This window comes from Pan troglodytes, chromosome 12 (assembly GCF_028858775.2).
Source record: "Pan troglodytes isolate AG18354 chromosome 12, NHGRI_mPanTro3-v2.0_pri, whole genome shotgun sequence".
In the NCBI taxonomy this organism is placed as follows: Eukaryota; Metazoa; Chordata; class Mammalia; order Primates; family Hominidae; genus Pan; species Pan troglodytes.
Genome location: NC_072410.2, coordinates 113,023,737 through 113,043,318, shown reverse-complemented (window position 1 = coordinate 113,043,318; position 19,582 = coordinate 113,023,737). Strand labels below are relative to the sequence as shown.

At 41.7% G+C, this 19,582-nt stretch overlaps 1 protein-coding gene across 7 annotated transcripts in view; it reads left to right on the top strand.

The window, feature by feature from the left end:
- The first annotated feature begins 9,872 nt into the window (after positions 1–9,872).
- Positions 9,873–19,582, top strand: part of TAF1B (TATA-box binding protein associated factor, RNA polymerase I subunit B) — a 93,139-nt gene continuing 83,429 nt past the window's right edge. The window contains exons 1-5 of one of the 7 annotated variants that reach the window (XM_063790118.1): positions 10,064–10,190; positions 11,852–11,950; positions 12,688–12,817; positions 16,004–16,091; positions 18,479–18,576. Coding sequence is in view for 1 of the 7 variants with exons in the window: in XM_009441987.4 (XP_009440262.1) it covers positions 10,173–10,190; positions 11,852–11,950; positions 16,004–16,091; positions 18,479–18,576 (303 nt within the window). In the remaining 6 variants the exon portion in view is untranslated. Of the gene's footprint in view, positions 10,375–11,851; positions 11,951–12,687; positions 12,818–16,003; positions 16,092–18,478; positions 18,577–19,582 lie in introns of all 7 variants that reach the window. The other 6 variants (XM_063790121.1, XM_016946913.4, XM_009441987.4 and 3 more) reach the window with 6 other exon arrangements.

Below are 19,582 nucleotides of genomic sequence, written 5' to 3'. Positions count from 1 at the left end.
AGCAAGACTCCATCTCAAAAGAAAAAAAGAAAAAAAAACTGCTTACAAAATGATATTAATATAACACAGAGCACACATCAAATCAGCCTAATACTCTAAGTCATTTATTGGTTTTCAGAAATAATTGGTGTGAACAGTGAACAATCTGAAAAAGAAATCAAAAAACCAATCCCATTTACAATATTCAAACAAAATTAAATACCTAGGAGTTAACCAAAGAAGTAAAAGATCTCTATAATGTAAACTATAAAACACTGATGAAAGGAATTGAAGAGGACACCAAAAAATGGAGGCATACTCTATGTTTATGGATTGGAAGAATCAATATTGTTAAAATGTCCATACTACCCAAAGCAATCTACAGATTCAATGCAATCCCTATCAAAATACCAATGACATTCTTCACAGAAATAGAAATAACTGTCCTAAAATTTATATGGAACCACAAAAGACCCAGAATGCCAAAGCTATCCTAAGCAAAAAGGACAAAGCTGGAGGAATCACATTAACTGACTTCAAATTATACTACAGAGCTATTGTAATCAAAATAGCATGCTATTAGCATAAAAACACTCACATAGCCCAACAGAACAGAATAGAGAACCCAGAAACAAATCCACACACCTACAGCAAACTAATTTTTGACAAAGGGGCCTAGAACATACACTGAGGAAAAGACAGTCTCTTCAATAAAGAACAAAACTAGACCCCTATCTCTCACCACATACAAAAATCAAATTGAAATGGATTAAAGACTTAAATCTAAGACCTCAAACTATGAAACTACTAAAAGAAAACATTGGGGAAACTCTCCAGGACATTGGTCTGGGCAAAAATTTCTTGATTAATACCCCACAAGCACAGGCAACCAAAGCAAAAATGGACAAATTGGATCACATCAAATTAAAAAGCTTCTGCACAGCAAAGGAAACAATCAACAAAGTGAAGAGACAACCCACAGAATGGGAGAAAATATTTGCAAACTATCCATCTGACAAGTGATTATTAGCCAGAATACATAAGGAGCTCAAACAACTCTATAGGAAAAAAATTCTAATAATCCAATAAAGAAATTGGCAAAATATTTTAATAGACATTTTTCAAAAGAAAACATACAAATGGCAAACAGGTATATGAAAAACTGTGCAACATCATCAATCATCAGAGAAATGAAAATCAAAACCACGATCTCGGCTGGGCGCGGTGGCTCACGCTTGTAATCTCAGCACTTTGGTAGGCCAAGGCAGGCAGATCGTGAGGTCAAGAGATGGAGACCATCCTGGCCAACATGGTGAAACCCCGTCTCTACCAAAGAAATACAAATTTAGCTGGGTGTGGTGGCACGTGCCTGTAGTCCCAGCTACTCAGGAGGCTGAGGCAGGAGAATTGCTTGAACCTGGGAGGCGGAGGTTGCAGTGAGCTGAATTTGCGCCACTGCACTCCAGTCTGGGCAACAGAGCAAGACTCTGTTTCAAAACAAACAAACAAACAAACAAACAAACAACAACAACAGCAACAACAAAAACCTACAATCTCATCCCAGTTAAAATGGTTTATATCCAAAAGACAGGCAATAACAAACACTGGTGAGGATGTAGAGAAAAGAGAACCCTCAAACACTGTCGATGGGGATGCAAATTAGTACAAGCATTAGGGAGAACAGTTTGGAGGTTCCTCAAAAAACTAAAAATAGAGTTACCATATGATCCAGCAATCCCACTGCTGGGTATATACTCAAAAGAAAGGAAATCAATATATTGAAGAGATACCTGCACTCCCATGTTTATTGCAGCACTGTTTACAATCGCCAAGATTTAGAAGCCACCTAAGTGTCCGTCACCAGATGAATGGATAAAGAAAATGTGGTACATATTCACGATGGAGTACTATTCAGCCACGCAAAAGAATGAAATCCTGTCATTTGTAATAACATGAATGGAACTGGAAGTCATTATGTTAAGTGAAGTAAGCCAGGCACAGGAAGACAAACACATGTTCTCACTTATTTGTGGGATCTAAAAATCAAAACAAGTCACTTTATGGAGACAGAGAGTAGAAGATTGGTTATCAGAGTCTGGGCAGGGTAGTTGGTCAGGGGCAGGGAATGGTGAAGAGAGGGAGGTGGGGATGGTTAATGAATACAAAAGTAATAGAAAGAATGAATAAGACCTAGTATTTGCTAGCACAACAGGGTGACTATAGTCAATAATAATTTACTTGTGCATTTTAAAATAACTAAGAGAGTGTAATTGGAAGAAAGGATTGTAAGAAAGGATAAATGCTTGGGAGGACGGATACCTCATTTTCCATGATGGATTATGCATTGTGTGCCTGTAACAAAATATCTCATGTGCCCCATAACTACGTACACTTACTATGTACCCACAAAAATTAAAAATCGAAAAAGTTTTTAAAAGTTTAAAAAAGAAAAACAAGTTGTTGGTATGATCTTTTGTTTGATACATTCTCACTAATGAGATGATGACTTAATCAGAGCTATGATTTGACAGACGGAAATGCTCCAAAATCCTCCAGTAACTTCCCTTCAAATCAGTGGTTTCTAGGTAACTAAGAGTCTCAAAATAGAGAATTTCTCTAAATAACAATATTTTTATGATAATGAATTGTTCCTGAGCTTCTGGTGGACTAAGAACAATTGTATTAAAATTTTTTTTGGATCCTTATCCAATTTCATCTGAGCTTGTTATTCAAATCTTTTTATTGGCTAAGTCACAAAAGTCTTTGGTGAAATGTCACATTTAGTTAGGTTGAGCCTAATCCTTCCTGAGAGGGTCATAGTATGGTGGCTCAAACTGGGTGTGTGTCCCCACCAGGCTGCTTTCTTTTGTTCACTGGCTCAGCTGCTTACATAAATTTTAAATGACTTCTCTTTGTTTCAGTTTTCTCATCTGTAAAATGGGGTGATGATGATGATGATGATAACTTCAAATGAGCAAAATACATTTAGATTGGTGCTTGGCTCACAAAATGCTAAACATGCATTAGCTCTCACTTTATTAATAAAATCAACGTCAATACCCTTGACTCAAAGGTGTGTGGTGGGTTTTAACGACCATGTCCCCTTAAACGGAGATGAGGTTAAATAAGAACAGTGAAAAGAGGGAGTCCCATACACCCTCGTGTCCTCAGGCCCCAAATCATCCCCTTGGTCCCTTCCTTCCCCCATAGCCTCCCTCCTGTCATGGAGCATCCACTATTCCAATGAAGCCCTCAATGCCTGGCTGGGGCCTGGGTAGGGCCCCTACTGAGGAAGTTCTCTCCCTGGCTCTCTCTAAGCCCGAATCCCATGAAGGCTGTAATCTCCACACCCAGATATGAGGTAAGTGGACAGTCCAAGGCAGTCATAGCCGGCTGGCTGGCCACCAGTTGGCTCACCAGGAGTCTGTCCTCTCTTCCCATCATTCCCCAGTGGGAGCCAATGATGGTGGCCAGGAGGTGAGACTTTCAGGGGACAGCCGGTGTAAATATTTTAACAAATGGAACAGGCACTATGGGTGCATTGGCTGAACATCAGCCCTGTAGGCCCAGGACACCTTTGGCCATTGGGTCCTCATCTAGCTGGCATTTTCATCTCCCTAAGACTCATTCCCTCATATTCTTGCAAGTCTCTCACCCATTCCCATTTCTTTTTTCTTTTTTTTTTTTTTTTGAGACAGAGTCTCGCTCTGTCACCCAGGCTGGAATACAGTGGTGCAATCTCGGCTCACTGCAACCTCCGCCTCCTGAGTTCCAGCAATTCTCTGGCCTCAGCTTCCCGAGTAGCTGGGATTACAGGCATGTGCCACCATGCCCAGCTAATTTTTGTATTTTTAGTAGAGATGGGGTTTCACAATGTTGGCCAGGATGGTCATGAACTCCTGACCTCAAGTGATCCACCCGCCTCAGCCTCCCAAAGTGTAGGATTACAGGCGTGAGCCACCGCGCCCAGCTCTCCATTCCCATTTCTGCTCAACTGGCCCTTCTTCAGAGAGGTCTCTCTGATGACCCTACAAAAATTCTCTTCACTATCTTCCACCCAAGTCATCCTATATATATGTATATACCTTGCTGTGTGGTGTTTTTTCTTACAATGTTTTTAGTCCTCTCTAAAATTGTTTTTTATTTGTATCTGTTTTCTATCATCCTGCCATGATAACTATGGCCAAAAGACAAGATGACAAATACTGTCACAAACACCACCGGAAGATGTAGAAAACAGTGTGGAAAATTTAGAAGAGACAAATCTTAGAACAAATTACACTGGTCTGCCATTCGAAGCTTTGCAATGCTGCTGGATAAGATGCAGATGTTTCAAACATGTCTCTGCATGAGAGCTGCTAGATTCTAGTTCCACAATGGAACATAGGGAAAAAAAAAACCACTTGTAATGGGAAGATGCACCAGGAAACACCTATTCTAGACAATAAACCATTTCTTTTTATAAACAACACTTTGTGGTAAAATTGTGTCTGTGTAGCTGGGCATGGAGGCTCACGCCTGTAATCTCAGCACTTTGGGAGGCCGAGGCAGGTGGATCACCAGGTCAGGAGATCGAGACCATCCTGGCTAGCATGGTGAAATCCCATCTCTACTAAAAATAGAAAAAATTAGCCGGGTGTGGTGGCGGGCACCTGTGGTCCCAGCTACTCGGGAGGCTGAGGCAGGAGAATGGCGTGAACCCAGGAGGTGGAGCTTGCAGTGAGCCGAGATCGCGCCACTGCACTCCAGCCTGGGCAACAGAGCGAGACTCCATCTCAAAAAAAAAAAAAAAATTGTGCCTGTGTAACCGTGAAAGAACCTAGAATACTAGAAGAGATCTGAGAGAAGACATTGACAGCACCGCGGGGGCAATTCACCCACCGCCTCATCCACCAGCATCAAGTGGCAGCAGAAGTTAAAGGCAGAAGGTGCACACTGCTGGAGGGTGTCAGGATGTAGTCAATTTTATGAAGACAAGACTGTGCAGATAAAGCGCAGGAATCGCCGTCATCTGGACTGAGCACGAATATCCACAAAAGTCCTGTGTCCCCACAGAAGGCTTTTGGATACCTCATGGCAAAACATTTCAAAGACCTGCCAGACCCACAGATGAGCTAGTTATCTTCTTTTTTAAAAAACAGGAAAGTAAGTATTCCTGGGATGACAAGTAGTTGTCAGTAGTATTGGCAGATATTTTTGAAATGGGGAATACACTTAATTTGTCCCTTCAGGGTAAAGGGAATGTTTTAACAAAGTGAGCATCAGAATGGCTGGGTGTCTTGACTGCCTTGTCTTTATATTTATGATTGCAAATGTCAAGTAGGCCCTCATGCTGCTGGCAATTTTTGCTAGATTCCTGATTCCATTCTTCCATTTCCAAGAGTTATTACACCTCTGGTCTCTTCTCAAACTTCCCACAGCCCTCCCCACTCCCACTCTCAACTGATGACTTGCTTCCATTTCAATGAAGCTCAGAGAACAGACCTTCCACCTCATGCACCTGCGCTGTCCCACGTGCTCTCCCTTCTTTCCTGGTTCTGCAGCAGATGAACCCTCTATGCTAGGGCTGACCCCTCCATGGTGCTGCAGATCCTCTCCCTTCTCACGCACTGCATTAGTCTGTTTTCACACTGCTGATAAAGACATACCTGAGACCGGGCAATTTACAAAAGGAAGAGGTTCAAATGGACTTACTCAGTTCCATGTGGCTGGGGAAGCCTCACAATCATGGCGGAAGGCAAGGCCTTGACCTCCTAAAATCCTGGGATTATAGGCATGAGCCACCAAGCCTGATCTAATTTGTACTTGTCTGATAAGTAATGACATTGAGTACATTTTCATATATTTATTGACCATTTAGCTGTTGTCTTTTGTGAAATACCTGTTCAAATCTTTTTGCCTATTTTTAACTGGATTATTATTTCTTAATAGATCGGTAGGAAACCTTTGTTACATGTCTTGTCGAATATGTATTGTGAATTTCTTCTCTCAGTTTTTAGTTTGCTTTAATTATGTCTTTTTTAAAAAATTTTTTTTAAAGACAGGGTCTCTGTCACCCAGGCTGGAGGGCAGTGTCATGATCACAGCTCACTGCAGCCTCGACTTCCCGGGCTGAAGCAATCCCCCCGACCCAGCCTCCTGAGTAGCTGGAACTACAGGCATGCCCACCACACCCAACTAAGTTTAAAAAAAATTTTGTAGAGATAGGATCTCTCTATGTTTCCCAGGCTGATCTTGAACTTCTGGGCTGAAGCAATCCTCTCACCTCGGCCTCTGAAAGTGCTAGGTTCCAGGCATGAGCCACTGTGCCCAGCCTAACAATGTCTTTTGATGAATCGAAGTTCTTAATTTAATGAAATCCAATGTAATGACCTTTTCTCTTAGGAGTAGTGCTTTTTGTGCCCTGTTGATGAAGTCTATTCCACCCCAAATCATAAAGATATTTACCAATTTTTTTTTCTAGAAGCTTTATGGTTTTACCTATCACATGTAGGATCCACTTGAATTAATTTTTGTGTACAGTGTGAGAAAGGGGTCAGTAATTTTCTCATATGCATGTCTGATTGATTCAGAACCATTTATTGAAAGACTATTCTTTCAGCTCACGCCTATAATCCCAGCACTTTGGGAGGCCGAGGTGGGTGGATCACTAGAGGCTATGAGTTCGAGACCAGCCTGGCCAACATGGCAAAATTCCATCTCTACTAAAAAATACAAAATTAGCCAGGTGTGATGGCACATGCCTGTAGTCCCAGCTACCTCTACTTGGGAAGCTAAGGCCCGAGAATTGCTTGAACCTGAGTGGCAGAGGTTTCAGTGAGCCGAGATTGTGCCATTGCACTCCAGCCTGGGCAACAGAGCGAGACTCTATCTCAAAAAAGAAACAAAGAAAAAGGAGAAAAGCTATTCTTTCCTCACTGAATTTTAGTAGCAGCTTTGTTGTAAATCAGATTATTTTATATGTACTTATAAGTCCGTTTCTGGACTTTCTATTCAGTTCTGTCAATTTTTTGGTCTATCCTTGCATCACACTAGATTACTGTATGATTTATTTTTTCTCTTTTATTTATTTTTGAAATATTTATTCTTTTTTCTCTACTTTTTCTTTTAACATTTTTTAATTTTGAGAAAAGGTCTTGCTTTGTCACCTAGGCTGGAATGCAGTGGCATGACCACAGCTCACTGCAGCCTCAACCGATCCTCCCACCTCAGTCTCCTGGGTACCTGGGACTATTGGACTGTGCCACCACACCCAGCTAATTTTTTAATTTTTTGCAGAAATGAGGTCTCATTATATTTCCCAGGCTGATCTCAAACTCCTGGGCTTAAGTGTTCTGTCCACCTTGGCCTTCCAAAATGCTGAGATTACAGGCTCGATGTTAAACAAACTTGCATTCCTAGAATAAACCTAACTTGGCTGTGATTTATTATCCTATTTATATATTGCTGACTACAACAGGATGTACATTCAATTTACTGATGTTTTGTTTGGAACTTTTTCATGTATGTTTATGAGAGGAATTGCTTTTTAATTTTGACTTTTCTTGAAATATCCTTGTCAAGTTTTGGTGTCAAGGTCATGCTTGTCTCCTAAAATGTATTGGTAAATGCTCTTCTTTTTTCATTATTTGGAAGCATCTGTATAAGATGGGTGTTATTTATTTCTTTTTAAAATTATTATTATTATTGAGACAGAGTCTCTCTCTATCAACCAGGCTGGAGTGCAATGGCATGATCTTGGCCCACTGCAACCTCTGCCTCCCAGGTTCAAGCAATTCTTGTGCCTCAGCCTCCCAGGTAGCTAGGATTACAGGCGTGCAACACCATGCCCAGCTAATTTTTGTATTTTTAGTAGAGACAAGGTTTTGTCATGTTGGTCAGGCTGGTCTCGAACTCCTGGCCTCAAATATTCTCCTGCCTCAGCCTCCTAAAGTGCTGGGATTACAGGCGTGAGCCACCATGACTGGCCTATTTCTTTCTTAAAAATTTGGTAGAATTTGGCCAGGCGTGGTGGCTCACGCCTGTAACCCCAGTACTTTGGGAGGCCGAGGTGGGCAGATCAGGAGTTCAAGATCAGCCTGGCCAATATGGTGAAACTCCATCTCTACTAAATATACAAAATTTAGCCAGGCGTGGTGGTAGGCGCCTGTAGTCCCAGCTATTTAGGAGGCTGAGGCAGGAGAATTGCTTGAACCCGGGAAGCGGAGGTTGCAGTGGGCTGAGATGGTGCCACTGCACTCCAGCCTGGGTGAAAGAGCAAGACTGTCTTAAAAAAAAATTGGTGGAATTTTCACATTTATTGGCCTAGAGTTGTTCAGAATATGCCCTTATGATCTTTTTAATGTCTGTGGTATTTGCAGTGATGCCCCTACATATTGGTTAGTGATGCCACTGATATCAGTTTATTTTGATTTTCTTTGCTCCGTTGCTCAGACTGGAGCACAGTGGCCCGATTATAGCTCACTGCAGCCTTGAGCTCAAGCAAACCTCCCGTCTCATCCTCCCAAGTAGCTAGGACTGTAGGTGTGCATCACCAAGCTGGGCTCTTTTCTTTTTGATCAATCTTTCCAGAGTTTATCGAATGTATTAGTATTTTCAAAGAGCTAATGTTAGTTTGTTGAGACTCTCTTCTTAAAAAATATCTCTTAGGCTGGGCGTGGTGGCTCACGCCTGTAATCCTAGCGCTTTGGAAGGCCGAGGTGGGCAGATCACTTGAGGTCAGGAGTTCAAGATCAGCCCAGCCAACCTGGTGAAACCCCGTCTCTACTAAAAATACAAAAATTCGCCGGGCGTCGTGGCGCGTGCCTATAATCCCAGCTACTTGGGAGGCTGAGGCAGGAGAATTGCTTGAACCTGGGAGGTGGAGGTTGCAGTGAGCTGAGATTGCACCATTGTACTCCAGCCTATAGAGATGAGGACTCAATATGTTGGGCAGGCTGGTCTCCAACTCCGGCCCTCCAGCAATCTGCCCGCCTTCGCCTCCCAAAGTGATGGGATTACAGGCACCAGCCACCACAGCAAGCCTTTGTGGAGCCTCTCTATCGAAGCTTGCTTTCTCTTTTATTAATTTCTCTTTTTTAAACATTTCCTTCATCCCATTATTTTTCAGTTTAATCTTTTTTCTAACTTCTTGAGATGTACGATTATATCAAAAATCCTCTTCTCAATGAGATCTTTCTTGAACATCCCATTTCAGACTGAAACCATCTTGTTCCCATTCTCCTCTCCTCTTTATTTTTCTCCTTGGAACTCACCACCATTTAACATACCACATATTTTCCTTATTTATTTTTGTCTCTCCCCATCAGAATACAATCTCCATGAAGGCAAGGACTTCTGTTTACTTTGTTCACTGCTGAATCCCCAGGACACAAACCAGTTCCTGTTTAATAAATAAAACAAGGAATGAATGTGTTAGATGAAGAAACAATAAGAGCTAAATTTATTGAGCACTTACTGAGACTCAATTATATTCACTCATGCATTTATTTATTCAGTTATTTACTTATGCAGAGAAGGGGTCTCGCTTTGTTGCCCCGGCTGGTCTCCAACTCCTGGCCTCAAGCAATCCTCCCGACTCAGACTCCCCAGGATTACAGGCGTGAACCAGCACGCCCGGTGGAGACTCAATTATAACGGGCTCACAGATAACATCTAATTCTTACAGAGGAGTAAACTGAGGCACAAGTAAGCAGGAGAGCCGTGATTAGAAACCTAGGTCTAACTCACAGCCCGTGAGCTTTCCTCCAAGCCCCGAGGCTTCCCCTTAAAAAAGCCAGCAAGGGGCGAGACTCGGAGGGCAGAACCCACGGAGGGCGGAACCCACAGAGGACAGAGCCCGCGCTCGCGAGCACGGCCTTGTCCGGCCCCCCTGCCGCCGGAGGAGCAAGTCTGTCTTGGAATGAATGATCGTCGGAACGGAGCTTGATCAAACCACTCAGCAGTAGGCGTCGCCCACTTTCTTATTGGTTGGTTTTGGTTCTCAAGAGTAGGAAAGTTACGTAGTCCGCGAGGGGTCTGCGGGCTTTGCGGAGCCTCGCCCCCGAGCGCGCGGTTTCCCTGCCGCGCAGGCGCACGGAATCCTAGGCGCGGATCTCGCGTTTCCGGCCGGAAGGCTTCTCCAGCCTTTCCCGGAAGCTGCGCGCGCTACCCGGGTAACGGGTCCCGGCTGTGGAAGCTCCCGCGGCGCCGCGATGGACCTCGAGGAGGCGGTAAGGAGGCGGTGCGCCTGGCGGGCCCCGATCGCCGGGGCCGGAGGAGAGAGAAGCTGAGGAGGAGCGGCGGAGGACGCCGCGGGTTGGGGCGGCGACGCCACTGGCTGGAGGAAGGCGGGGCGGAGGGCTGCAGGGCGGGCTAAGGACTGGGGCTGGCCGGCCGCATGCGCGCGCGGCTTTGGTAAAGAGGCTGGAGTTTCTGGCTCGGCGAGGCTGTGGGCGAGGGAGGGTGTGGTGTTTGTCGTTATGGGTGTGTTTAAGGATGAAGTTGTGGGTTTTGTGGGGTGGCCACCCACAGGGCTCATCCTCGAGACTGGACCACCCACAAGTTCCCTTTAATGCTGGGGTGGGTGAGGGAGGGGCAGGGGTTGGAACCTGAGATGCCGCCGGGTAACCCCTGTCGGTCTCTCCGGGAATCCTTGCCACTGTCTACAGCAGGGATTCTAAATTTGGGTTTGGGAACTCCCCAAATTGTCCAGCTATCATTCATCGTAGTGTTAGTACCGGGTCACTGAACACTTTAACAAGTTGCCAAAATTAATTTGGCATGCATTTTGTTTTGTTTTAGGTACTACGTAAAATGGCACATTTTTGTTTTTTATTTTTGAGACAAGATCTCACTTCGTCCCCCAGGCTGGAGTGCAGTGGCACGATCACGGCTCACTGCAGCCTCGACCTCCTGGGCTCGAGAGATCCTTCCGCCTCAGCCTTCCAATGAGCTAGGACTACAGACATGCACCACCAAGCCCGGCTAATTTTTTTTTTTTTAATTTTTTGTAGGGGCAGGGGTCTCGCTATGTTGTCCAGACTGGTATTGAACTCCTGGGCTCAGGCGATCTTCCTGCCTCAGCCTCGCAAGTGCTGGGATTATAGGGGTGATCCCCCGCCCTCGGCCAAATGGCACACACTTTGATGGTATTAAATGATACTCGATAATTAGATCAATGCTAACAACAAGTCAAACTCCAAAGAGTTGGGGATCAGAGAATTAGGCCTGTATATACAGGAGCAGTACGGTCTTATAGTAGAGGCTTAAAAAATGTTTACTGATGATGGTTGGCTAACTTCTGTAAATGCTAGGCTGATGAAATGAATAATTGTAACTCACCATTAGCTAGCGTATACCCAGACTAGGGACCATGTCTGGTCTGTTTTGCTCACCATTGAATCCCCAGCACCTAGTAAAAAGCCTGGTACACACATAGTTGATACCCCTTATGCTGCCGAGTGAATAAATCGAAACTTGAAACCATTACAAATCTAGTTCCTCTGTGGTATGCGCTTTTAGTGTCCTGGAGGAGTTCCAAATCGTATTTGCATTTTTTAAAAGTCTTCTCTATACTTGTTTGTCATCTTCTCACAGTATTTTCAAGGAGCTTTGTTTACTCATCTTTGGTTCCAGTTTACCCCTACTACCTCCTTTTCTTTTTTTTTTCCTGTCACACTGCATATTTCAATAAATTTTCTCCAGTAGTTTAATTCGGTTTCATACCGCGCCTCTCCTTGTTTGCGGATAATCTCTCTGACATATTTTTTATTGTCTATGATTTTTTATTTATAAAGTTGCCAGGAACCCATTAAATAGAACTGCAAGGTTTAGGTACGATGTATTGAATGTGGCTTGATGGGAACACCTTTTCTGTCCTCTTCTCCCATAGGAAGAGTTTAAAGAACGCTGTGCTCAGTGTGCTGCTGTCTCATGGGGTCTTACTGATGAAGGCAAATATTATTGCACTTCTTGCCACAATGTTACAGAGGTGAGTAACAAATATCATTTATGAATTTGCTTATGTTTTAAAAATTGCCATTTCAGCCTGATATGTAGTCTAAGTCCAAAGAATTGGGTTGATTTTTGTCACTCATGCAATGCCAACATTCCAAGGATGCATGTGGTCTTAGGTACTTACACATAGGTTAAGGGATTTGTGAATTAGATTGAGGATGAGTTTTTGAAGTTATGTTGGGCCACATTTATAAATGATTTCTTATTCAGAGTATGTGGTTGAGGGAAATAATTAAAATTGTACTTAGAAGATGATGCATTTCTTTTTATCAGTTAGTACTTATTTACATTTTTTAAAATGTGTCATGGTGGCTTAGAGGTTTGGAAGATGGAATGTTAGAAAACTTGAGGACTGGGCCGGGCACAGTGGCTTACGCCTGTAATCCCAGCACTTTGGGAGGCTAAGGCAGGTGGATCACCTGAGGTCGGGAGTTTGAGACCAGCCTGGCCAACAATGGGAAGCTCCGTCTCTACTAAAAATACAACAATTAGCCAGGCATGGTAGCATGCGCCTGTAGTCCCAGCTACTCGGGAGGCTGAGGCAGGAGAATCGCTTGGACCCAGGAGGCGGAGGTTGCAGTGAGATGAGATCACGCCACTGTACTCCAGCCTGGGCAGCAGAGCAAGACTCTGTCTAAAAAAGAGAAAGAAAGCTTGAGGACTGTTGGGAATATTGGAATTATTCTTCGTTATCCTTTTATCTTTGTATAGTACCTTACAGATTACAAAGTTTTTGGATCCATTATCTCATTTCCTCCTCATCACAAACTGTGAGAGCCTATTAATAGGGCTCAGAAGTTGAGTGAGTTTGCCAAAGTTACCCAAGTACCAGGACTTGAATGTGAGTCTTCTGACTTCAGTGTTCATTTTACCCATCACACCTGCCTCTTAAAGTAGAGATTGTCATATTGTCCTGTGTAACCTTGGTAAACGAGGCTACCTTCACATTGTGAGTGCTAGGTCCTATTGTGGTGAACACACCTTCGGGCCAGCGTCACCAAAATGATCAAGGGTGTAGAGAGTCTGCTGCTGGACAGGCTAAATGTGCCAGGACTCTCCTCAGTGGAAAAGGATTTCCTCAAAGTCTACAGATCCAGGAAGGAACAAATGTTACCTTCACCATACAGGCTTAAGAAAGACAAATTTGGGACATTAAAAGTAACTGTGTAGACTTCTGCTTCTGGCTAAGATGGACTAACAGAGACCAGACTTACCTTTGTCCCCTAAACAATGAAAAACCTGGACAAAATATATTAAACGAGTAAAAGGAAAAAAATTTTCCCTTGACAAAACTGGTGAATTGAGCTTGCAGGTGTGTCACACAAGTGCTTTTCCTTGAGGCAGTGTTCTTGAGTCTGCAGCTGGAATGCTTATCTCTGCTTCCTGTTTAGTCACACAGAATATTAAAAAGATATGTGCTCACTTGATGAAATTGTTGGGGTGATGGAGATATTTATTATCTTGATTATAGTGATGGTTTCATGGAGATATATTTTGTGTGTGTGTCTGTGTGTGTCAGATTGTGCACCTGACAGATGTGCAGTTTGGTCCTCACCCTCATTGTGTAGTAAGGAGCTAGCAGTTTTACTCACTGTTGCTTTTGTACTATAGTGCAGGTGTAAACCCAGTGAAGAAAGATTATGTCTAATGGAGTATTTGCCATTAGTAGATGAAGTCAGCGTACTATTTTTATAGGAATTGAACTACATTAACTAATTGCTTTTCTATTTTTGATTTTGATACTGTTTCCGTTTGATTCTGTTTGATCAAATCTGCTGCAGTCATTTTTTAGTTTGAAAGATCCTAATACTTCTCCCTAGCTCCACATTTGAAAGACTGTCAACTCCTGTGGAGTAATTTGTCAAGAATGTAGAGTTCATGAAGGTGGACAACATCTTTATAAAGACCAAGAACCTAGCTCAGTGCCTTCCTTTCAGACGACAGGCTTAAAGGAAAAAAAAGTTACCTGTTGCACAACTTCAGTAGTTATTCTTGGCTTTATGGCGATCCAGGCATGTTCTTCACATGGACTGTGAGAATATAATGTGGTTGGGGCTCCCTGGAGCTGAGCAGTGTGGCGATGGTGATGTTGAAATACAGTGGGTGGGGAATGGCAGGTGAGACAGTTACAGCTGTGAAGAATGGAAGTCATGGTGCAACTTGCCCTATTTTTCTGCCCCTTTTATTGTCCCCTCTTCCTCGGCATGTAACTCTCAAGCTGCAGACATGCTCTGCAATCTGGGAAAGGCCTTCCAGATTGATAAAGGAACCAAAATGTTATCCTAGTATATTTTATCCAGGAAAAAAAAATGTAAGGTCATAAATCTGTTCAATTTAGACAATAGATATTTTTGCAAGAGTTTCACGGATATTTAAAAGGGTGTAGGCTAGACTTATGTGAATGTAAGAGATTTTTATGATCATAAGAGCAATGCATGTTTACTATAGAAAATTTGGAAATTGTGAAGATGAAAGCTAAAATCACCAGCAATCTCTACATTTGTCTCTTTTTTCCTGTGTGTGAAATGGAGAAAGGGATGTGTGAGTACTGTTCAATCTTCTGCTGTAACAACTTGGAAAAATACTTTTATCTAAACATTTGCAGACATTTTTTATAGACTGTAAATATTCCATAATGGCCATTTGGTAATTTAATTAATTATAGCTCTAGTTTTGGATGTTTCACTTTTTCAGCTTTTTGCTCTTTCACGTTTTGTCTAGTACAGATTTTAAGTCTTTTTTTCCTGGCTACCCTTTGCAAGTTTTACTGTCTTTGCTAGATAATGGCTTTTGTATTTATTTTGACGTGTCTTATGTTTTCAGTGTGGCCAACCCAGTATACCAAAATTGCTTTGAATATGGTTTCTGTGATTAGAGAGACTACGTTCCAAAAATCCTGTTGGTAGAGACATTTCTTTTATTCTTATGGAGGGTTAAAGATAAATTTCATTCCAAATCTCTAAATTTAGAAAAACAGTAATGTCCTCTCTGTTGGTTAAAAATCCTCACCTTTCTTCTGGCATTAAGACTCAATAATGGGGGCTGGGCACGGTGGCTCATGCCCGTAATCCCAGCACTTTGGGAGACCGAGGTGGGCGGATCACCTGAGGTTGGGAGTTTGAGACCAGCCTGACCAACGTGGAGAAACCTCGTCTCTACTAAAAATACAAAATTAGCCAGGCGTGATGGCGCATGCCTTTAATCCCAGCTGCTCAGGAGGCTGAGGCTGGAGAATTGCTTGAACCTGGGAGGCAAAGGTTGAAGTGAGCAGAGATCGTACCATTGCACTCCAGCCTGGGCGACGAGAGCGAACCTCCCTCTCAAAAAAAAAAGAAAAAGACTCAATAATGGGAACATTTATTCTACTTTATGGAATAAAGTGTGGCCCCATTTAAAAAAAAAGACTCAACACTTTATTTTTAGTTGTGGGAGAGCCAGAATCTTTGATATTTGCCCTTGAGAGCAGTTAAGATTGAAGACTCTGATATGAATTATACTAACCATTTTAGTCATTCTAAAGTTCTCTAAGTTTGATTAAAAATAAAATGTAATACGTACTTTTATAATTTCAGAAATGAAAGCAGTTTTAGAGTATTATTCAAAGACATGGAAAAGTAGGCCAAAACTAATCTGTCTGTAGTTTAGGCATTACCAGTTACAAAAAATACATATAACTGTTTTCATACCAAAGTGTATTTTGTGTGGAGAAAAAAGTGAGTAGATGTAACTTTTAGTTTGGCTTGGTTTGTAAAAGTTAAAAAGTGATTTAAAATAAAAGTTATTCATTTAACAAACACTTTATGGTTACTGTATTCCAGGCACTGTTTTAGTTACTGAGAAATTTTGAATGAAAAAACAACATCATCATTAACTAGAATGTTAAATGTTTATAATTTTCCCAAGATTTTACCATCCTTGGTCCTGGCACTCACAATTTGGTTTATTATACTTTCCAGAAAATACCTGGAAAAATGCTTAGGGGGATGTAAAACGATCTTTTTTAATGGTCTTTTTCTCTTTCCTGCAGAGATATCAGGAAGTTACAAACACTGATCTTATTCCTAATACCCAAATAAAAGCCCTCAACCGGGGGCTTAAAAAAAAAAACAATACTGGTAAGTTCTTTCTTCACATGTACTTAACATTCTTTATTCACATCTTTCACCTTCATGATGTCAGGACGTGGAATGGAATTTTAAGTAGGTTCTAGAGAAAATGCCAGATTTTATCTACTGGCATACGTTCTTCTATCCTATGTCTATTATTCATTGTGGGTGAATATTATTTCCTGTGCTTTTATAGAAAAAATGCTTATTTTCTGAAATAATTCAACCTTGGAATTGTTAGGTTAGGTGAGTTAAATATGATATTCAACTTCTAGAAATCCATTTCTTGTGTTGAATTTTGAACACACCTTTTTAAAATTGGGAAAATTATTTTCCCTTAAAATGACCTCAACATGAGTGTGCTTTGAAAGGCAAAGTATTTCATTAATCCAGTGAGTACATATAATTAACCATTGTTGAGAAGGATCTTAGGTAAAGCCTAACTGATGGTTTTTATTTTTGTGACTAGGTAGCTAGGACCAAATCCCCAAGTTTGAAACCAGGCTGATGATAATGGGGACTCTTCTACATGAGATAGCTTTAAGGATACACACACATTAAAAAAAATATATATATATATGTGTGTGTGTGTGTGTTTATGAAATATGTGAAATACACCGACATTCTTAGATGCTAACAGTGACTGCCTAGGTGCTGTCTCATGTTTCTGCTTAGCCTTTAGTAGTGACTTTTTATTAGGCTAAAACCTGATTAACTTTTAAATTTTATTGGAGTAAAACCTGATTAATTTTGCCTTGAGCTACTTAAATAGTTAAAATGTGTAGTTTAAACATGCATTTCTTTTTTTTTTTTTTTTTTTTTGAGACGGAGTCTCGCTCTGTCGCCCAGGCTGGAGTACAGTGGCGCGATCTCGGCTCACTGCAAGCTCCGCCTCCCGGGTTCACGCCATTCTCCTGCCTCAGCCTCCCGAGTAGCTGGGACTACAGGCGCCCGCTACCACGCCCGGCTAATTTTTTGTATTTTTAGTAGAGACGGGGTTTCACCGTGTTAGCCAGGATGGTCTCGATCTCCTGACCTCGTGATCCGCCCGCCTCGGCCTCCCAAAGTGCTGGGATTACAGGCGTGAGCCACCGCGCCCGGCCTAAACATGCATTTCTTAAGGAACTTCAGGTGCTTTATATTAGGTGTTAAGTATCTTATAGTCAACCTCATCACCCTTAATTTCTTCATTTGTAAAATGAGAATAAAATGCCATCCATTATGGAAAATAGGAACACAGACTCAAAATTTAAAATACAACTTCATCAGTTTCTAAGAACAGTATGCAGGAAGAGGGAGTATATGCATATAGCTTGAAGAGTTTAAACTTCCTCGACTTATGGACCCATCAAAATTATTGGCTTTTGAGACAATTCGAGACCCTTTCTGGGAAGGAATTGGGTTAGTTAGCAGAGGTGGGGAGACTTTGTGACATTCAGGTAAGGGAGAAGAGTTGAAGTCCTCTGGCATTCTGCAGAGAAGAGATCTTGAAGTCAGTAACACACCTCAGAAGCTCTGTGTAAAAAGTACTGATAACAAGCTTTTGGAAGAGTTACAGTATTTGTCCAGCAGTGAGGGGCAAAACATAAGGGTCTTCACAGACTTTTCCTTCAGCTCGTAGTTGTCATTAAACATGTAACTCTGTCTATTGTGGTGGCAGGTTTCTTCACAATCTCTTAGGGTAGTTTTGAGTATTCCAGAAAATAACCCACTTAAGATACCTGGCACACACTTGCACCTAGGCTGAGATCAGTATTAGTACCTTGCTTTCATTTTCTCCCTATAACCTAGAACCATTTCAGGAAAAGCAGAATGCCATTGAGCAGTTTATTTTCTTTGAATGTTCTTACTGCCCTTTTCTATACTCCGGTATCATGAGATCGTGACATTCGTTCACTCATTCACTAACAGTTCACTGTTCCCTTGTGAGTTGGAACAGAAAATTGGTGGAAGCAGTGACTTAGTCCTTTCATTTAGGATTCTGCTGGGCATCGTTCATCATTTAGGATTCTGCCGGGCATCGTTCGGGAAAATAGACGTTTTTAAAACTCGTTTCACTTTTTTTTAACGTGGTGACTATTCATTTTTCTGCCTCTTAGGTTAATATTTCAGAAAAATACAGATAATGGAAAACATTTGAAATCGGAAATTATACAAAATATTTAGTTTCAGCATTTGTGTACACATTGCCAGGTTGGAAACAAGAGAATATAAGAATGGAAGCCCTCTTGAATGGTACAAAAAAATTCAAGTTGCTAAGCTGCTAAGTTCTGGGTTAATTAAGAAAAAAAAGAAAAATTCAAGTCGCAATGTGTAAAACACAAATTGTAACTGTAGTAGCATTAAAGTTAGTAAATTAGGAATGTATATGCTAAAACATGCTATTTGTCATTTAGAAAAAGGCTGGGATTGGTATGTGTGTGAAGGTTTCCAGTACATTCTTTATCAACAAGCAGAAGCCTTAAAGAACCTTGGAGTAGGCCCAGAGTTAAAGGTAAGTACATTTGTGACTAGATGTTAGCTTTACATATTTTTGTTTAAAGAACAGTAAGACTTAGAGTGGAACTAAGGAGAAATCAGTAGTAACACTAGGGCTACTGGAAGAATAATTTTTCTGATGTTTTTGCTTTAATTCTTTTAGTAGGTTAGCAGTTCTGGAAGTGTGTTCTACAGGATGTAAATAAGCAATACATCCAAAAGAAACATTTAAAGGTTTTAGTCTTCAGATACTTAGGAAACAACAGGTTAAACAAAGTAAAACTCAAATAACTTTGGGGGTTTATTAGTACCTTTTGTGTGTTAATGTGCTTGTTTAATTTCCAGGGAATGTCTTGTGTGTTATTCACAATTTGAGAACAAAATCGTTTGGTGTATGTACATAACGTCTATCAGGACTTGAGTTCCACAGAATGCACTTTGGACAGTGATATGCTAAACCAGTCGTTCACCTGAGTGTGCATCAGAATCACCTGGAGTGCTTGAAAAAACACCAATCACTGGACCTTAATCCCGGAATTTCTGAGTTATATGTCTGGAGTAGGGCCCAAGAATGTGCATTTCTAACAAGTTCTTATGGGACACCCATGCTTCCGGTCTGGGGACCACTCTTTGACTTTGCTGCCTTCCTGGAGCAACACAGTATTTCTGCAATTATTTGAATTTCATATTCCTTCATCTAGTAAAAGTCATTTAAGGAATGCTTTAAAAAGCCAGTTATTTAGCAACAAGTTGTTCACTTGCTTCATATGCTTCATTGGAAACCAAGTGTTGAGAGGTCCAGCCTAGTTGGGGAGAGGGATTTATGCATATGTGAAATGAATAGACATGAATTTATATGGTGATATGCTAAGTGATTTTTTTTTTTTTAAGAGACGGAGTCTCGCTCTGTTGCCCAGGCTGGAGTGCACTGGCATGATCTTCGCTCACTGCAACCTCCGCCTCCCGTGTTCAAGCAATTCTCCTGTCTCAGCCTCCCGAGTAGCTGGGACTACAGGCGCACA